The following is an 18,761-nucleotide window of genomic DNA, read 5'->3' as shown; positions in this document are numbered from 1 at the left end:
CTAAGGTAGCCGAAGTCTGACGTCACAGGAGGTGGATGCCACGGTTCCGCCACTCCCTTGGAGAGGAGGAAGTCATTGAATGGGAAAACCTTCGTAACAATCTCAGCGCGCATCTCCTGAACTCAGAGAGGGATGAAGTGATATGGCGGCTTGAGCCATCATGTATATTCTCGACTGGTTCCCTATATAGGGAGATATTCTCAACAAGGAATCTGTGCGACCTGTCGGGGCTATGGAGGGCCAGGATCCCAGCTAAAGTAAAAATCTTCATATGGCAGGTGGCTCGCGAGTGGATCCCAAGCGGGGACCAGGTTCTTAAGCGATGTGGCCCTCGAGATGGAAATTGTGTCTGGTGCGGGCCTCCCGAGGATTGCGATCATATTATCTTTCGGTGTTCTATGGCCCGATTCGTCTGGAGTGCTATTCGCGAGGTGACTGGTTCAACTTGGAACCCAAGTGGGTTTTCCTCATTCTATAGATTGGCCTCGGCCATGACTGGGAGGGATCAGCGTGTGGCCTGGCTGGGCTTTGGCGCATTGGCCTAGGCCTTGTGGACCACTAGAAACAAAGCATTGATTGAGGGAACCTTTACTGATCTCCTATACAAAGTGGTCTCTCTATTGCAGATGTGGAAGCTTTTGGCTCGGGCCGGCGATCGAGGACACATGGAGGGACTCGCCTCAAGACTTCGGACAAAGTGTGTTGAGCTTCGAAGAGCAGTTTGAGACATCTTGGTGGCCGTCGACGCATTATCTTGGCCTTTCAGCGCTGCGCCGCTTTGTATCCGCCTTCGGGCCTGTACCCCGTTGTTTCTCGTTCTTTAGCCTCGCTGAACCTATGTTTAGTGTACTCGCAAGGGCCTCGGTCTAAGATCGGGCAAGCGCCTCTTTTCTAAAAGATAATGAATATAAATTGCAACATATAATCAACTCCCAAGTGAACTTAGTATTTAAACACCACAACTAGTTTCACATTGACGTAATATAGCAACGAGCATGCCTTTAAGTTGCAAAGCAGCCAAACCATAATGCTCATTGTTATTACTGGTTAACCTTGCTAGGAGTCTACATAAATAGCTCCACGAACAATCAATTATTGGAACATGAAAGAGTTTTTGCCTAACGAAACTAAATAGCAGATGATGAGAGGCAGCTTATTTTTTAAGCCACACAAACAAACTGGTCCTTAGAAGATAAGGGACACTATGTAGATGTAAATTCAAAGGCTAGTAAAAAAATCGGCTAACGTCTCTTTCAGACCACTCACATGCAGAAAACCATGTGTTTTATATAACGGAATAAAGCAAAATAAAATAAAAGGAAAAAATAAGCAACAATTTTTAAATGGTTACAAACATTTATGCTACTTCCTTCATTTTTGTATTTCTTATCTAACTTTGATCATTAATTTTAGGGGGGCTGCTACGCATCCGTCGGATGATGTTTAGAAAACATCCTCTGCCTTGACAGTCGTAGGATCGTGAGCTCGTCAACCGTACAATCTTCTTCCAACGAGCTTCGCAACAAGGCTTGTGTTGCGCTCGGCGCTTTACAACAACGACCGTGTTGTAGAAACTACTGCTTTGTTCCGACAGTGATAGATCTATGCACAACGTTATCTTGCAACAGCCGCGTCACAGAAAAAACGTCCGCATTGTAAAAACAATTCCTGAAACAACGATCATATTGCAAAAACAACGATCGCGTTGCAGAAACAACTGCTTTATCTTGTTATGGAAATATTTTTAACAGAGGTCTTGTTATAAATTTTTCTTGCAACAGATCGTTTGTTGCGACCTATGTTTTGAAAAAGCTGCTGGTTAAATGTGATGGCTATTTTCTTTTGAATGGTTATAAAAATTCAATATATGCCATGAACAGTTTTAGAAAACTGCACACACAATTTTCTTAAATGGTTATGGAATTTTTTAATAAAAAATTGCAGAAACCAAGGTTTATACATTAACGAACATTTTAGAAACATGTTAACAATTATGGAAATATTGCGAACATTTTTAATGGTTAAAAATACTAATTTACATGCCATGAATCTTTTTCATAAATTGTGTGAATAATTTTCTACATCTTACTAAAGAGTTTATAAAATATTGTGAATATTTTTTTCAATGGTACCGAAACTAATTAAAACGTGTGAACATATTATAAGTGTAATGACCCTTTTTTTTATTAAAATGTGTAAAGACTTCCTTTGAGCCGTGTGGCCATTTTGTAGGACTATAAAGCGTCGCGTAGGACAAAGATCTCGGTAGCTGGGCCTGAGCTGCAGGCGACGCGAGGCAGACGCGCCCTCCTTCCCGGAGCGCGGCGTCTGCTGCTCCTCCTCCGGCGATCGCCTTCTCCTCCTCTGGCGAAGCGCGGTGCCTTCTCCTCCGGTGACGGCTCCGCAAATCCGCCGCACCGCCGCATTTCTCGGCTCGCGTGTGAGTCTGCTCTCTCTCCTCCCTCCCCTTGCTAGGGTTTTAAGGGTTTAGGCGACGAGGACGACGGGGTAACCAGACAAGGCCGTTCCCGTCCCGTAGTCAGGTGGTGCGATGGAGTGATTCGCGTGCTGGGGGAGGGGCGGCCGTGGCTTCTGCCGCGTGTCGATTCTCACCCTGCCGTGGAGTTCGGTTGTGCCGGTGGTGGCCTGATGGGTACTTCCCCCTGATACGAGCTCGGTTCCCCCCTCCCCGCTAATTGGTGCTTGCGGTCCTCAGATTTGGGCACGGGTTTGTGGGTGCTGCCACGGTTCAATCTATTTGTGTGGCTTGTGTACTGGTTCTGATACGAGCTCGGTTTCCCCCTCCCCGCTAATTGGTGCTTGCGGTCCTCGGGTTTGGGCACGGGTTTGTGGGTGCTGCCACGGTTCAATCTATTTGTGTGGCTTGTGTCCTGGTTCTGATACGAGCTCGGTTTGCCCCTCCCCGCTAATTGGTGCTTACGGTCCTCGGGTTTGGGCACGGATTTGGGCACGGTTCAATCTATTTGTGTGGCTTGTGTCCTGGTTCTGATACGAGCTCGGTTTGCCCCTCCCCGCTAATTGGTGCTTACGGTCCTCGGGTTTGGGCACGGATTTGGGCACGGTTCAATCTATTTGTGTGGCTTGTGTCCTGGTTCCCCGTTTGTGGGTTTGATTCCTGTTGGTCTGCTTATCAATTTGTCCTCCTCAGTTTCATAACGTACCAGACTGTCTAATTATCATGTTTAGAGTTAATTACAAAAGTTTCCCTTGATCTGCTTGAGAATGTAGCAGATTGTCTCCTTATCTCCTAGCATTTGACTGATTTTTTTCTGAACAGGCCAGGTTGTTTCTGTACCCGCGGACGCAGGGGTGGTTCCTCCGCTGGGGGAGGGGTGGCCTTGGGTGCTGTCGGGGGTCGACTCTCACCCTAAGCTTTCTCCTTGTTGCCGTGGACTTTGCATGTGCTGGTGGTGGCTACTGCTCTGGGCTAGAGGTGTTGCACCCTGATACGAATTCGGTTTGCCCGTTCAAGAAGGTACTGGTCGTCTATTGTCTTAGAGTTAAGAGTACAAAGGTCCTTGATCTCCTACGATTTGAGTTGCACACATTCTCTTCTTAGGTTTCCAACTAGCTTTGTTTGAGAGTTAGAAATTTAATCTGGAATTTATTTCTGAAGTAGATATCAAACTCACAAGTAATTCTTTTGCAATGGCTTCACACCTGTTGTTTCAAGATTTAACACACATTCCTCTTCCAGAAGTAGATATCAAATTGATTAGTTTCATGCTCATGTTTATTATACTCCTTCATTGTTTTGATTCCAAATAGTGGAGCAAGCCCCAAAGACCTACAGAACTGATGTATTCACCTAGCAGTGTCCCATTTTGATATGCATGATCACTTTTGTTCGATTTGGCTTAAATGTTTAACCATGTTCTTATTATTTTTTACAAACTGTGAATGCTGCCTCCTTTTGGCTTCCTTTTATTAGAATCATGTCGCTGTTACTGCGCTCAGTTTACTTCATAACATTGCTGCATGTGTGGTCCAGGGATAAGGTTGCAGCTAGTACAGATTTGCTTTCTTTTGTCTCAGACATAGTACTTTTATTTCCTTTGCTTAGAACCCTTTCAGTAATCTAGTTTCCTGTAAGTATGATGGTTTTGCTCTTCATTAACCTACTTCTTTCTGCTCTTGCATGGTATTTTAATTATCCAGTCACCCAGCTCCGTGTTGCCGTGGACTTCGGGTGTGCCGGTGGTGGCTACTGCCTTGGGCTTGAGGTGCTGCCCCATGATATGAATTCAGTTTGCCCCCTATTTTAGAAATAGATATCAAATTGATTAGTTGTATGCTCATATTCATTATATCCGTCCATCGTTTTGATTCCAAATGGTGTAGCAAGCCCCAAAATTCCTACAAAACTGATACATTCACCTAGCAGTTATACTGATATGTATGATCACTTTTGTTTGATTTGGCTTAAATGTTAACCCATGTTCTTTTTAATTTTTACAAACTGTGAAATATGTTGCCTACTTTTGTTTGAAATCTCTGTTTCAGAATGTAGCAGATTGTCTCCTTATCATTCAGTTAGAACTAATTACAAAAGTTACATCGATCTGCTAGTATTTGATTTTCTAGCTGTTTTTTGGCGAACAGGCTAGATCGTTTCCGTCCCACACCGGTACACAGGGGTGGTTCCTCTGCTGGGGAGGGGTGGACGCGGCTGCTGCCGGGGGTCGATTCTTACATTCCTTGCTGCCGTGGAATTCGGGTGTGCCAGTGGTGGCCACTGCCGTGGGCTAGAGGTACTGCCCCTTGAAACGAGCTCGGTTTCCCCCTGCTTCATCTGCCCCGCTAATTGGTTCCCCCCCTGTTATGGTTCCCCATTTGGGGGTTAGTTTCCTGTTTGTCTGCTTAATTCGTCATCCTCGGGGGTTGCTGAACTAAAACTCTACTTGATGTAATCGGTTTCCTGTTTGTAGGCTTTGAAATCTCTGTTTGAGAATGCAGAAGATTGTCTCCTTATCATGCAATTAGAATGCAGAATTTGATTTTCATAACTGTTTTTGGTGAACAAACCAGGCTGTTTCCATCCTGGATCGGTACGCTGGGGTGGTTCCTCTGCTGGGGGAGGGGTGGCTGTGGCTGCTGCCGGGGGTCGATTCTCACCCTAAGCTTTCGTCTTGTTGCCGTGGACTTTTGGTGTGCTGGTGGTGGCTACTGCTGTGAGCTAGAGGTGTTGCCCCCTGAGACAAATTTGGTTTGCCCGTTTAAGAAGGTACTGGTTGTCTATTATCATACAGTTACATTACAAAGGTCCTTAATCTCCAACGATTTGGGTTGCACACATTCTCTTAGGTTTTTAACTAGCTTTGTTTTGAGTTAGAAATTCAATCTGGAATTTATTTCTTAAATAAATGCCAAACTGACAAGTAAGTTTTTTGCAATGGCTTTACACTTGTTGTTTGAATATTTAACACACATTCCTCTTCCAGAAATAGATATCAAATTGATTAGTTTTATGCTCATGTTTATTATACTCGCTCATTGTTTTGGTTCCAAATGGTGTAGCAAGCCCCCAAAGACCTACAAAACTGCTATATTCACCTAGCAGTGATATTTATATGCACAATCACTTTTGGTTGATTTCGCTTAAATATTTAACTATGTTCGTATTATTTTTTACAAACTGCGAATCCTACATCCTTTTAGCTTCCCTTTGTTAGAATCATGTCGCTGTTGGTGTGCTCAGCTTGCTTCATAACATTGCCACATGCGCAGCTAGTACAGATTTGCTTTGTTTTGTCTCAAACATAGTATTTTTATTTCATTTGCTTAGAATCCTTTCAGTAATCTTGTTTTCTGAAGTATGATGGTTTTGCTCTTCAGTAACCTACTTCTTTCTGCTCTTGCATGGTATTTGAATTATCCAGTCACCCAGCTCCTTGTTGCCATAGACTTCGGTTTGCCCCCTGCTTCATGTACTCTGCTACTTAGTGCTTGAGGTCCCCTTTTTGGCCCTGGTTTGTGGGTGCTGTCACGTGGTTCAACTTATTTGTGCGGCTTGGGTCGTGGTTCCCCAGGGGATAGTTTCCTGTTTGTCTGTTTAATTGGTCTTTCTCAGGGGTTGCTTAACTAAAACTCCACTTCATGTAATCGTTTCCTGTTCGTAGGCTTTGAAACCTCTGTTTGAGAATGTAGCAGATTGTCTCCTTGGCATGCAATTAGAATTAATTACAAAAGTTCCTTTGATCTGCTAGCATTTGATTTTCATAACTGTTTTTGGTGAACTATACACCAATTTGCTGTCTGGCTTGTGGTATTAGTTTGTTTGACATTGAAATATGCTGCCTATTTTTGGCCTCCTTTTGTTAGAATCATGCCGCTGTTGGTGTGCTCAGTTTGCTTCATAAGATTGCTACATGTGTAGTCTAGGGATAAGGTTGCAGCTAGTAAAGATTTGCTTTGTTTTGTCTCGAACATAGTACTTTTGTTTCTTTTGCTTAGAATCCTTTCAGGAATCTAGTTTTCCGTAAGTATGACATTTTTGCTCTTCAGCAACCTACTTCTTTCTGCTCTTGCATGGTATTTTAATTATCTAGTCATCTGGCTCTGCACCCTGTGGCTTGGCCTCCTGTGATGGTTAAACTCTAATACTAATTCATACATCGTTTTTTTGTTGAATTGGCTGTGGTTGGAGTAATTTACTTATTTGAGAAATCGTAATACTCCCTCCTATCCATATTAATTGTCGCAGCTGCGCTTGCTAGTACTATTTCAGCATTATGCATTTGCGCTTACTAATTGATTAGTCTGGCATAATTAAATATTTTCTTCCAGTTATCAAGCAACTAAAGATCAAATATGGCGTCATGCCAAGGAAGACAGGGGGCTGAGAGAGTGGCCAGGAAGAAAGTTGCACGGGCTTTCAAAGAAGGAGCTATCTGGAGGTTGAAGTTACGTGTTCTGGCTTGGTTAATGTGGATTTTGCTGTGCATTGAGTGGACATCAACAAACCGGGTACATGATGGTCTGCGCGTGGCAATTCTAGCAGGCCCATGGGCAATTGGCATTCTCTATTGCTCTTCGGATTGGGTCCGTGATATTTCCTGGGTTCTTATGCTATACATTTGGCCTCAATGGATGATGAATTTTGTACGTATCCTCTCATCAATCCTTATCTATTATTAAAGTTGCAGAATACTTCTTTTTTATGTGGGTGTGTGCCACTAGTTCTATTTGTAGTCACTAACATCATAGTTTTGTTTGTGTGTGTTGCTCTATTTACTAGTTCCAGTAAAACTTCAATTTCTCGTAGTATTAATTATGTTGCAATAGTATGCACTATGCACCACAATAGTTGTTTCGACCACCTGTCTTTTTGTAAGTTGTATGCAGCAAAATAACTTGATTTTTTTTATGTGTATAATCTAAAGCTACCCGGTGAGAGATCAGTGAGACAGTATGTGAGCAAGTATGGAGTTACTCATACGCGCCCAATGGAGGGTGGTGGTTCAGCTGTCATCTGTACCAAGTATGGTAGGAATCTGTGGTCAGGGTTCATCAAGGTTATAACTGATGCTCATAACCGCCACCAAAGTTGGGGCGGGCAATTCACTATGGAGGATCTAAGGATGAGCGGACACCGCTGCCGCATTAAGCGTGAACCCATGTGCATTGGAAGTTTTGCCAATCTGCTATTAGATCTGTCCACATTGGCTAGGCTACTACTGGTAGATGAGTTCAAAGATGCCAGCGGATATCCAATTAGTTATATCCAGGAACTATACAACTTGATGATCTCTCCTACAATTGGTTCATATCCTTCAAAGACAAAGAAGGAAAGATTCCTAAAATTGCTGCACGGCCATCCGGCTATCAAGTCACCAAGAGCAGTCACGACCCTCATAAGTGCAATCTTCCAAGCCTATAAATCAATGGGTCCAACAGAGAAAAAGAAAGTCGATCATATTGTGAAAACGATCATACTTGCTAAAGATTGGAGAGTAGATGCTTTGATAAACACATTACTTTGCAAGGTGTTGTTATTCAAGTACAACTACCCCGCGAACACTGTGACCAGTTATGCTCGCTATTCGCGTGACCTTTTTAGGTTCTTACGGAACTTCCAGCAGCACGGCGGGGATGTGAGTTTTTCTCACAATTCAAGTAATCCACATGTTAATATTTTAGTTATCCGAAATAACGATATATGTTGTGCTTGACAGGCAAATCAGCATGATGGCGGACAAAACATCACCAACCTTGAAGAACTGGAATATATTGCTTCATACAATTTTTCAACTTTCATATCTATGCTTATTGAAGAACTTGTTATGGAGTTAGATATGCAGGGAATGTAAGTCTCTAAAGTTTGATTTTGCTCACTTTCTTCAAAATTACTGTTTCATCATAATTGATTTGTTATGCAGGTTACAATACGCTTGGGAGAACTACATGTCCTTAGCTTAGAGACTTGCGGTAATGAAAGGTAATTCTACCTGCTTTTGTAGTAATTTGATCTCAAGGAACAACATGCTATAGATAGTGAAAACCTCCCATTGGATTCTAGCAAAATTTGTTTGCAACATTATCTGCCTTCAATTTTATGAATGTAGTGAATATTTGGACTGAGAAAATGTACCGGATATTGTTCCAGTCTTGCTGAATATTTGGTCTAAAAGATTCTGTTTGAATGACTGGAATCTTGTTTGGACGGTCCACTTAAGAACATATGTACTTATTGGTCCCAGCCTTACAGGTCTGGCGGTCCTGACACAAGTTTTTTTTTTGGGTTGAAATTGCAGAGAGAACACCAAGTGAGAAGCGATTGTCAAGGACATGTGGTTGAAATTGCAGAGAGAACACCAAGTGAGAAGCGCTTGTCGAGGACTTGTGGTTGAAATTGCAGAGAGAACACCAAGTGAGAAGCGATTGACATGCATGGACATGTTCTGAGGGTGTTGACCAGGAATTAGTTGTTAGCACTCAATTGCAGAGTGATCAGATTAGCTCTTCTTGCCCTGATGCAGGGGATGTAGTTTTTTTTGGATGTAGGCTTGTTTTTGGTCACTGCCCATTGCTTCTGTTAGCACTTAATCTGTTTCAGACTTCTAGAATTAGTTGTTAGCACGCTGTATGACTACGCTCTGTCTTGAATGAGGACATTGTCCCTCTTTTAGCACTATGTTGCTTTGTTACTTGTCAATGGACATACTTGTTTCCGGTCACTGGCCGTTGGTTCTACCTTGTATGAACTCCTATCTTTTTTACTTTTTGAGGAATCACCGGGGGGAGAGGATCCCCCACCTGTATATACTAGTAGAACACCCGTGCGTTGCCACGGGCTTTGTAAAATTTATAATTAGTCTCTTTCATTTATCATCCCCTCATTTTGGATGAATCCGTGATGCTCTGACTAGAAACACAACAATCAAGTATTAGAAATTTTTATTGAATGTGATAATCTACATAAGCCAACAATATAGAAGAACATAATATCTCTAATTACTTACGGCATCTACAATGCAGGAATTTAAGAATTTATTTCCCATCCATTACGAGCGATTCCCATTAGAAACCAAAATATTCATTAGCGTGGAATCAAAACATGTAGCTAGGGAAAGTTATTGGAGAAAAACAACTTTAGCGTCTACACAAACACTAGAGCATTGCACATGCCCTTAGTCTGCCATGCACTTTTGTAGAAAATCCGCTCATCCTTTTATAATCAATGAACAATCCAGTTAAATTTCATACATCCTCAAGAGAAAAATCTTATGTCAAACTTCTCCACTTGCACGTGGAAAAAATACATCGCTATATTGGGGAGGTAGCCGAGACCAACAAGACTACCATCCAATCTCGACTCGTGCTCTTCCACCTCCTTCTGTTGCCGTTTGCATTGTTCCTGCAACGACCATGGAGCCACCTGCGTCTACCATGCGAGACCGTGGTTAGAGAAATCTTTTGTGCATCCACTTCATGGACCTTGAGCAATAGCAAGAGCTGCAAATTCTGGACCAACCCTTGGCTTGATGGAGCTCCAGTCACTCAGCTTGCACCCACCTTGGCTGCTTTTGTACATTGTTGTAGAAGGAATCACCGGCTTGCCTGCGATGCCATCCCTCGACAACCTTGGATCTAAGAAATTCGTGACGCCCTTGGACAGGCAACAATGGTCGAGTAGCAGTTGGACATGCAACAATGGTCGAGTACGCCAACATATGGTGACGCCTCCACGATGTCTTGCTTGGACCGCGATCCGACATCATCCATTAGTGTTGGACAGATAGCGGCGTCTACACGTTATGAGAGCAACGTCTACACGTTATGAGAGCACCAGACTTACAATGCACTTGGAAAAACTGGGCCCATATAAGAGTCAAGTTGTTCTTGTGGCTTGCTGGACTGCAGCACGCCTTGCCCGCAATGGGCGGCCGCGCACCCCTGAGTGCATCCTATACTTTAATCGTGTTATTTGTAGAGTAGATTTCATTACATGTTGTAAAGAAAATAAAAATTATTTGTATCAGCAATGTACATTTTGTTTAAGGTGATAGATATAAGAGGTGTGCTTCGGTACCCCCTAACAAAAAGTAGAAGAGGATATGTATACCCACCTCGTATTGTACACTACAGGCCACCGTACGTGTACAATACGGGACCCCATACTGTATATACGTACGAAGGCCCGTGGTATAAAATACAAGGAGGTGGGTATACATTTTCCCTTCTATGTTTTGTTGGTGGGTGTACCGAAGCACACGTGTAGATATAAATTGATGTATTATCTATACATAGAAAGCAGTAATTTGATACCTCCAACTATGAGACTGGAATAAGTAGAGCTGGCATAAAATTGGAGATGGTTAGCAATTAAGGAAAAAAGGTACAAAGGACCCCATGTGCACCTTTCACAAGGCTAGTAGAACGCCCGTGCAATGCACGGGCTTCGATATATATAAATGAATCAAGCAAATGATTAATGTCGTCTCCAAGTTCAAACTTAATTTTTTCCTCGTACGTCCATCCTAGCGTGTTTGGGCATCAATCAGGCGCCAAGCGGGCTCCTCAAAATCCAAATCTCGGCTGAACTACCTGCCATGTTATTCGAACATGTGGTCCCAACATAAAAACTCCACCCCATGACACACTCTTTCCCATTTCTTGTCGGATCCTTCCATTCCCGCTCCGTTTTCCATCGTAGCGGGACATTTCTTCCATTAAAATCGGATGATGCCCACCTTACCTTTGCCACGGTGTTCTCTCTCCTTCACACCGTGCTTCCCCACGGTTCCGCAAGGAGGAGTCTTTTGCCAACGAACCCGCTCTCCACCATAAACCCCCTCTCTCCGCGTGTTCGTGTCGATTGAACACCTCCATCAAGGCAGCGAGGCATGCGCCGCCCGTGTGACACCCCCGAGTCAAGAAGTCAGATTCGATGTCATGCATTAACATAAAACAAAAAAATATGACTTGATGGCAAAATATATGAACAACCCGCTCATACAATTTGCTGCAAAGTGATCTCTAATGAAATGTAATTTGTCACATTTTCTAAAGTAAGAAATTATTCTGCTCACACAACAGTAACTAAACAAACCAACGCCAATCCACATCTCGCTTACGCTCAACCCTTACTCTTATTCCGCTCAGACAAAAAATGAGTTATGAACATGAATGATTTCTACAAAGTTAGGGAATTAGAATATGTTTTTACAGCGCTACAAGGTTTCAGTTTGTTTAAAAATAATAATACACTCGTAGAATGATTTTAAGCAATCGGCAAGCTCGTAAAACTTAAAACGCCAAAAGACATTACTTGAATTAATATTCAAAGAAAGAATTATTAGATATATACTGTAGATACTATTATAAAGAATTATTAATCTAGGAGTTACCGTTTATTGATTAGAAATAAATAATATACAACATGCGAATGCTCTCCGCATTGGAATCATCAACTAACTCTGTTGGCAAACATAGGGGCCAGCAACTAATACCGCTAGGGGCCTAAGATATTCCATATAAAAAATCATATTCCATATTTATAGTTTGCAGATGTAATAGAAGTATAAATGTCCATAGACACACTTAAGTGAAGACGAAACCTCCCACACGCATTTCTTGCACACATGACAGCTGAAAATTAACAATATATATACATAATAGATGTAAGAATAAATTCCTGAACATGGCTTATAAAAACTCTAACCTCTATAAGAAATGAATGGATGAACATGGCTTATAAATGAAGTAAGGAATAAATGTACAACCCGATTCTTGGTCTGTGAAAAAAACATACCAGAGCAGCTCTAGCGAAGATGTGTTGCCACTAATTTTATCTATGTTTTACATATATAGAGAGAGGTAACTGTGGATGCTAATGTTAATGCAGCAAGGAATGTAATAGTTTTCCAATGCATATAAGAGCCTAATCAACACAGTTTCTGAATATATATAGAGAGAGAACTTAGTAAGTATATATGTAACCCATTTTATTGATTAGAGTAGCCATTGTATCTGGCGGTTATGGATCTTCTGAATTTCAGTTTCTCAACTTTAATAATTTCAGGATAGAAAACAAAGAAAAATAAAAACCAACTATTTCCTAAAATCACATATCGAAGAATATCCAATTTCAAATATAGATAAAGTAACATGCCAGAGCAAGTAGATTTAAATACGGGAGATTATTTAGTACCGCAAGCTGAATGAAGCTCTCAACCAATATTTTCTTACCATATAAGAAATCTCACGTCTAGAGCCAGAAAAGTGCAAACATCCAAAGATATAATGTTGCGCGAAAGCGGCTAGGCAAGCTTCCATGGACTACTCAGTATTTTAAATGTTCAGAGATGAGACATCCAGATCTGGATTGAGCATCAATATTATCTCAACCTAGGTAAAAGAAACTAAAATGTATGAGAAATATAAAAATGTCGAGAGTTTTAGGAAGCTAAGAACCAATTAGTGTATTTTTGGTCAAGAAAGAAGTGTATAAAATTAGAGTAACAGGGTGTAGTACCATGTCAATTAATATTTTAAGCTAAAAAGAAAGAGTACGTATTCAGTTTGGTGTTTTTATTACCATTCATAATTCGTTGACATCAAGTTATCTTCTCTCTTCTTTTGTGTGAGACTGCACCTACATATTTAAATGAGATTCATACATGAGATTTTTATGCACATAACTTAAACAAGATCATGCTTTCACTTTCAAATCCTGACTGGATGCTAGCAATTATTCCATGGTTTCAAGGGTTGATACAATACAATCGTCGCTACGACAGCCGATGTAATCAATCTATAATGTAAAATGGATGAATCAAGCACAAAAAACCCACCAAAATACACATATGCATACATCCACCACCATTTGGAGAAAAACAAATGCATCGACCACTCTGGAAAATTCCATACTTACTGCAACTCAGTGCTGATGAACGATCCCGGCCTTGGACATCCTCCAACTCAAAGGCGACGAATTACCAACTCGTTGTGGAACCGTCGCTCCCGCCGGCACAGGAGCTTCCGCGACTCCTTCCCCCTCCCGCAAAGGCGCCGTTCTTCAGCAGGCCTAAGTTGGCGGTTGCCTCATCACCTGAACAAATCATAGGCACCAATAGTAACTGGAAATGGCACTAACGAACACACTGGTGAATCTGAAGCCATGTAAAGAAATTAGTGCAATTCAAAACAATAAATCTGGGACATCTCTCCGAAGTATGTTAGTATGATCGAGAATGTGTGAAAACAAAAACAGTAGTGAAACGGAAATTACCCAAATCTGGTACATGTTGCCAACAACAAATTGCATGACTCATATAAACTACATCAGTTATCTCACAAGCTATCATGCACTTCTGAATCATAATGAGTTTCACATTTAATGTACATGAAGAGTCCAAGCAGTTAACATACGATATAGAAAAATAAATATATGCGTTAACTTAAGTACTCAATCAAATTAAGCAATTGACTTCACAAACATGGGATTATAGAGAACCCGCCAATAATAGAGAACTCGAGTTTAAAAATAAGCACAATAAAGACTAAACTGCCAAAACATGTTTTGGGATGTCTCTCAGTATCTCAATGTAATCATCATTCGACATCTCCTTGACAGTTTCCATATTTCTGTTTGACTCGAGAAAAATAATTAACTCAACAGTAACTTGCAGCATGTAATTTGACAATCTTTAGAGTAGTACATGAATAAAATGGAAGCAATATACCTAAATAGCAAGATATTATATGATACACATACACATCAGGTTTCTGATGGTCCACACAGCATCAAAAATAACAATATATATCTAGAAAAGAACTATGTGGGGTTCTATTGTTCTAATTAATTGAGAAAGCCACAACCTCCTTCCCACGAGAGAGCATGATCCGTCAATTGGCGCAGCTAGCCACTACAACATGAGAGTAGCATAGTAGCATGGCAACCGCCATGACCCAAGTGTAAGCAAACTAACCTGATACCGTTGCTGGCAAGTTCCTTGAGGCACGACAAGAACAATTGAGGCGTGGTTACACCAGTTGGATCTCCTCGGCTACGAAACGGTATAGGAACAGGAAGGACTCGGTGCTCTGGATGCAGAGGTTGGGTCTATGTGGCCTCTAGCCACAATGCTGGCGAGGACAAGGGCGAGCGCAGCCCCACAGTAGATGCAGGTGACATCGTTGGCAGCGAATCGCCAGTTACCTGCGGCAGAACAAAGACGCAAGTATGTTAAGCTCAAGAGCTTCCCTCACAGTTTGGAACCAACAATCAGTTGTTTGTTAATAGTCCAGATATATGATGATAATTATAAATGTTTTTCCTTGTGAGTCAAGAAGCAAGGCCTTGTTCAGAATTCAGAAGGAAGGCCATGTTAAGAATTAATTGGCAAACAAAAATGATAATAATTTCGCAAGGTGATCGCTGCTAATGAGAACAAACGTGAAATTGTGTTAACTTCAGAAGACCACAACGTGCAAATTATTTTGGTGTTTAGTGAATGAGAGAAAACACATACCTGCAATCACAAAGGAGGTCTAAATTCATAGATTAATTCTTTACCTCGAACACTTGTAGCTAGTCCATTGGTGAGTGCAGTTCCTGGCAACGAGTGCACCATACTTCAACACGTACAATGTCCAGCAGATGAAAACAACATCAGACGTGTTGCATCAATGCAGAAGTATGTCGAGCATTCCACAACAAAAATAAGGCAGTGCACTATCTCAAAAAAATTGTGATGTAAAACATAATGGAAATCACATGACAAAGGATTTGGTGTTGTGATGATTATCAAATCTGTTTGGAGAAAACAATCATTTGTCAGTCCAAACTCCCAAAGGAAAAAATGCCGGAACACAAGATGCAATAGATTAATTATTTCCCAATCCTTTGGGCTTGCTTGATAATAATATGCCATCAAATTGAAAGGTTACTCTATGTTAATGAACACCAACGACCCAGATTGGCATCTCTAAGCAACCCAACGCTCACTAAGCTAAGCTATAGTAAGCATCACAACATCTCAACAAATCCAACAAATGGGGAGCAGAGCATTAGGGGAGTTGGACGGCAGGGTAGATTCGACATGAATCCAGTGGCAAACCTACGTGCGACAACAGCAGGAAACAACATGAACTGATGCCTTCCGCATACCAACACGGTGAGACATTGGGAATCAAACCAGAAAAAAAAATCATGAGAGGTGACACGAGCGCAACGTACCAACAATGGCCGCCTCCGGAGAGGACAGAGAAGGGGATGAGCCTACGGACTGGGCGCTCCGCCCGTCGCACGGTTGGTCGACCTCGCACACCGGCATCGGCAACCTATGAAAACATGACAAGATTTATTAAAGTTGGCATGAATAGATTCTTTAACACAAAGTAGCATATAACCCAATCACCAAAGAGAAAAAAACAAAGTTGAGTAGTAATTAATGAATGAGCTATACCCACATCACCAAAACAGGAGCTGCTGATTAATGCGGTATTAGTAGTGTAGTACTCCTACCTGGCGACGCCCCTGTACTTGGAGACCCCCTGGGGAAGCCGCTGCTCCAGCGGCGGAGCGTGGCGAGGTACTCCTCCCGCAACACCGACTCCATCTCCGACCTCTCCTTGGCGTACTCATCCACGTGGGTTCATGAACGAATGCATGAGGAACGTTATTTTTGCAGGAACAAACAGTTGTTACACAACCAGCACAGTAGAGTATGTATTTTTATGTGCTTTGTTCATCTAAGTTGTACACTAAAACGCAAGCGCGACATGGACTGTCAAGGCGTTACTACTACTCAGTGACTCATCGCTTTTGCTCTGCGGTCACCTCCACAACTCTCGAGTCAATGGACAATGGTGGTGCTTGCCAAGACACACACCGGCTCTTGCTTGTACCAAACAGGAACTGATGCAGCAACCTGGATGTACATGTACACATTCGTATCAATGATGATTTCTTTCTTTTTTTCTATTTCCAAGAGCAGCAAAACGTATCGTGAAATTCAGTGTGGTTTCAGGCCCCCAATATTTGAGAGCTGCAAGGTCATACGCACGAGTAGCTGCCTCCTCTTTCTCATAAGCCCCTGCAGAGTTACCACACGCTCACACAACTAAATCCTCAACAAGCAAAAAATAAAAATGAAGAGAAAATAACAAGTGACATGAATCTACCAAAAACAGTAGGCTAGATGTGTGTCTACAAATGTGCTTGTGGGACTTACCCAGATAGACTATTGAGCCAACACAGCATCAAGCACAAGTAGATCGCAGTCACATGCAGATGACCAATCAAGGACCCCCACAAAAGATAACAGGAAACAAAGAGATAAAAAAAGTATAATCATAATATCAGCCTTAATAAATTCGTTTCGCTTTACGGAAAAAATATATGCTTTATGCTAATAGCAGCCAGATATAGTATCAGGATCCAGAGCAGTTTTTTAATCAGTATTAGGTACCATCCTCGTATCGCATCCCTATTTTTCCCTCTACGCATAAAAATAATAATTCTATAAATCTGAACTATGATTTTCATACTGTCTGAAAGACTATGTGATTTAAATCTGAAAATTAGAAGGAGGATTTTTTTTTACCTTGCCTCCCTTTCTTCTTGTCCCAGAGGTATGCCTCAAATCTGCATGTCCACCTGTGCCGGATCGCATATTAACATGCATGCAGCTGATCAATTTATAAGCACTTGCTTTTCAAGAAGATAAAAAAGTAAGGAAAAAACTGATTGACCAGATTAAATGAGCAGGCAGCGGTAATGCAGATTGCACATCAACCGGCCCTCCTACTTCCTAACAACTAGCCGCAGTTGACTGAGTTATTCAATTGGAGCATGACAAGAAAATCCACCAGCTGAATTCAAGAACTGAACCGGGATCATGCTTAACTGGCTCTCCGAGAGATCACGAGGGAACAAAGGGTGCAGACTTTTGACATGCAGGCCAAGGTTGGGGACCAACCAATTCTCTGACTTTTGATTAATCAGCGGCAATGCGCAATTGATTGGTTATTTTGCGGGCTTGAGATTGGAATCAATCTAGAGAATACACGCATGATCCATACCTTGTGACCCCCCTGTAGATGGAGCTCCTCTTCCCAGATGCGGCGGCGCCATTGGTGGAGGCGTCAGACTCCTTGTTGCTCCTGCTCGACTCTTTCTTGGCCCGCTTGGGCGTCGCCTTCGCCTTGGCGCTCCCGGCCTTCTGCGTCCGCGCTCGCCTGTGGGGAATGGCGATCGAAGAAGAGTGGGAGAAGGACGGCGACGGCGGCGACGGCGGCGCGCGAGTGATTTCCTTGCCGCCACCAAGAAGATTCGCGACGGAGACGACGACGACGATGGCCAGCGCGAAGGAGGATGGCGGCGGCCGTCTCGCCTCTGTGGTTGTGTTCGAGAGGATGAAGATCCATCTCTCGTGCAACTGCCGCTAGGGATAGCCGTCGCTGAGAGGCAATGACCAACAAGATACGGGAGATGGGATGGGGGGCGAGAAGATCCGGGGTGGCGGCGAATGCATCCGGGATGGCGTTCGCGGTGGAGGGACGGCGGCGAAGGCCTGTGGGATGGAGGCGACCTAGGGTTCGCGATGGCACCGATCTGGGGATCGAGATGGAGGCCATGTGGTGCGCGGCTGGAGCATGGGGGTCTTTTTCTTTAGGGTTTTTTAGCGTGGGCGTGGAACCGTGCGGAGACGAAAAAAGACCATGGGCGAATTTTTTTGTCGTGCGCTAGGGATAGAGGAGATCACGTCGTGGTATTTTTTGGTAGCGAGAGAAGACAAAAATTAACCAGAGCAGTGGGAGGATGGACGAAAATAGACCGATGAGCGTCGGCTATCAACTGTCCCTGTAGGAGTAGAGATATTTCTCAAAGTGACCCAAGGGTCAATCGATCGTGGCCGAGAGAGAAGACCGTGGCTGGGCTGGGATGGGATAGATACTCGATCGGACTCCACTAGCCATTGTCAGCGGTGGTGGAATAACATACCAAACTGTTGGTTGGTTGGGCGCCGGAGGTCGGAGCCGCCGGCTGTCCAAATCAGCAAAGCAGGGGTGTGGATTTGATGTTCGTCTCCCTCCCTCCCTCCAGGATGCCCACGCCGACGCCGTCCCAACTAACCACATGACATGGTACGTCAGTCTGGCAAAATTGACAAAAATGACCCCTTGGGCGAAAGAACTCACGAAGTGAACCCTAACGCGAAATATTTCATGCGTCTGACCCTTTTGTGTGGCGCCCGACACCTAGGCGTCACACTACACTGTGTGACGCCTAA

General features: G+C 42.9%; 2 protein-coding genes across 9 annotated transcripts; one reads left to right on the top strand and one right to left on the bottom strand.

The window, feature by feature from the left end:
- Positions 1-2,273: 2,273 nt before the first annotated feature.
- Positions 2,274-9,197, top strand: LOC123433703. Its single transcript, XM_045115466.1, has 10 exons — positions 2,274-2,440; positions 3,299-3,496; positions 4,180-4,244; positions 4,624-4,772; positions 5,050-5,245; positions 6,808-7,122; positions 7,404-8,114; positions 8,196-8,326; positions 8,400-8,458; positions 8,775-9,197. The coding sequence occupies exons 6-9, from the start codon at positions 6,832-6,834 to the stop codon at positions 8,437-8,439; spliced, it is 1,173 nt and encodes a 390-aa protein (XP_044971401.1). The 5' UTR covers positions 2,274-2,440; positions 3,299-3,496; positions 4,180-4,244; positions 4,624-4,772; positions 5,050-5,245; positions 6,808-6,831; the 3' UTR covers positions 8,440-8,458; positions 8,775-9,197.
- Positions 9,198-9,666: 469 nt separating this feature from the next.
- Positions 9,667-18,150, bottom strand: LOC123433719. Of its 8 annotated transcripts, XM_045115473.1 has the most exons (12): positions 17,551-18,150; positions 17,073-17,125; positions 16,701-16,709; positions 15,992-16,562; positions 15,704-15,807; positions 15,041-15,099; positions 14,454-14,683; positions 13,397-13,573; positions 13,061-13,117; positions 12,712-12,870; positions 9,995-12,111; positions 9,667-9,904 (listed from the first exon to the last, which is right to left on the bottom strand). In XM_045115473.1, exon 1 carries the CDS (start codon positions 18,103-18,105, stop codon positions 17,614-17,616), a length of 492 nt encoding a protein of 163 aa, XP_044971408.1. In that variant the 5' UTR covers positions 18,106-18,150; the 3' UTR covers positions 9,667-9,904; positions 9,995-12,111; positions 12,712-12,870; positions 13,061-13,117; positions 13,397-13,573; positions 14,454-14,683; positions 15,041-15,099; positions 15,704-15,807; positions 15,992-16,562; positions 16,701-16,709; positions 17,073-17,125; positions 17,551-17,613. The 8 variants fall into 8 exon arrangements, with proteins under 8 accessions (XP_044971408.1, XP_044971404.1, XP_044971406.1 ...); XM_045115469.1 differs by having other exon boundaries at positions 9,667-12,111; XM_045115471.1 differs by lacking the exon at positions 12,712-12,870 and having other exon boundaries at positions 9,667-12,111.
- Between the last annotated feature and the right edge of the window lie 611 nt (positions 18,151-18,761).

This window comes from Hordeum vulgare, chromosome 1H (assembly GCF_904849725.1).
Source record: "Hordeum vulgare subsp. vulgare chromosome 1H, MorexV3_pseudomolecules_assembly, whole genome shotgun sequence".
Classification (NCBI taxonomy): Eukaryota; Viridiplantae; Streptophyta; class Magnoliopsida; order Poales; family Poaceae; genus Hordeum; species Hordeum vulgare.
This window is presented reverse-complemented; position numbering and strand designations above follow the sequence as displayed.

Excerpts from the sequence above, each read along its gene's own strand:
- LOC123433703 (XM_045115466.1), top strand. The coding sequence starts at position 6,832 with ATGGCGTCATGCCAAGGAAGACAGGGGGCTGAGAGAGTGGCCAGGAAG. Across the intron at positions 7,123-7,403 it reads CTCAATGGATGATGAATTTT|CTACCCGGTGAGAGATCAGT; the intron begins GTACGTATCCTC and ends TATAATCTAAAG. Across the intron at positions 8,115-8,195 it reads TCCAGCAGCACGGCGGGGAT|GCAAATCAGCATGATGGCGG; the intron begins GTGAGTTTTTCT and ends TGTGCTTGACAG.
- LOC123433719 (XM_045115469.1), bottom strand. The coding sequence starts at position 18,105 with ATGGCCTCCATCTCGATCCCCAGATCGGTGCCATCGCGAACCCTAGGT.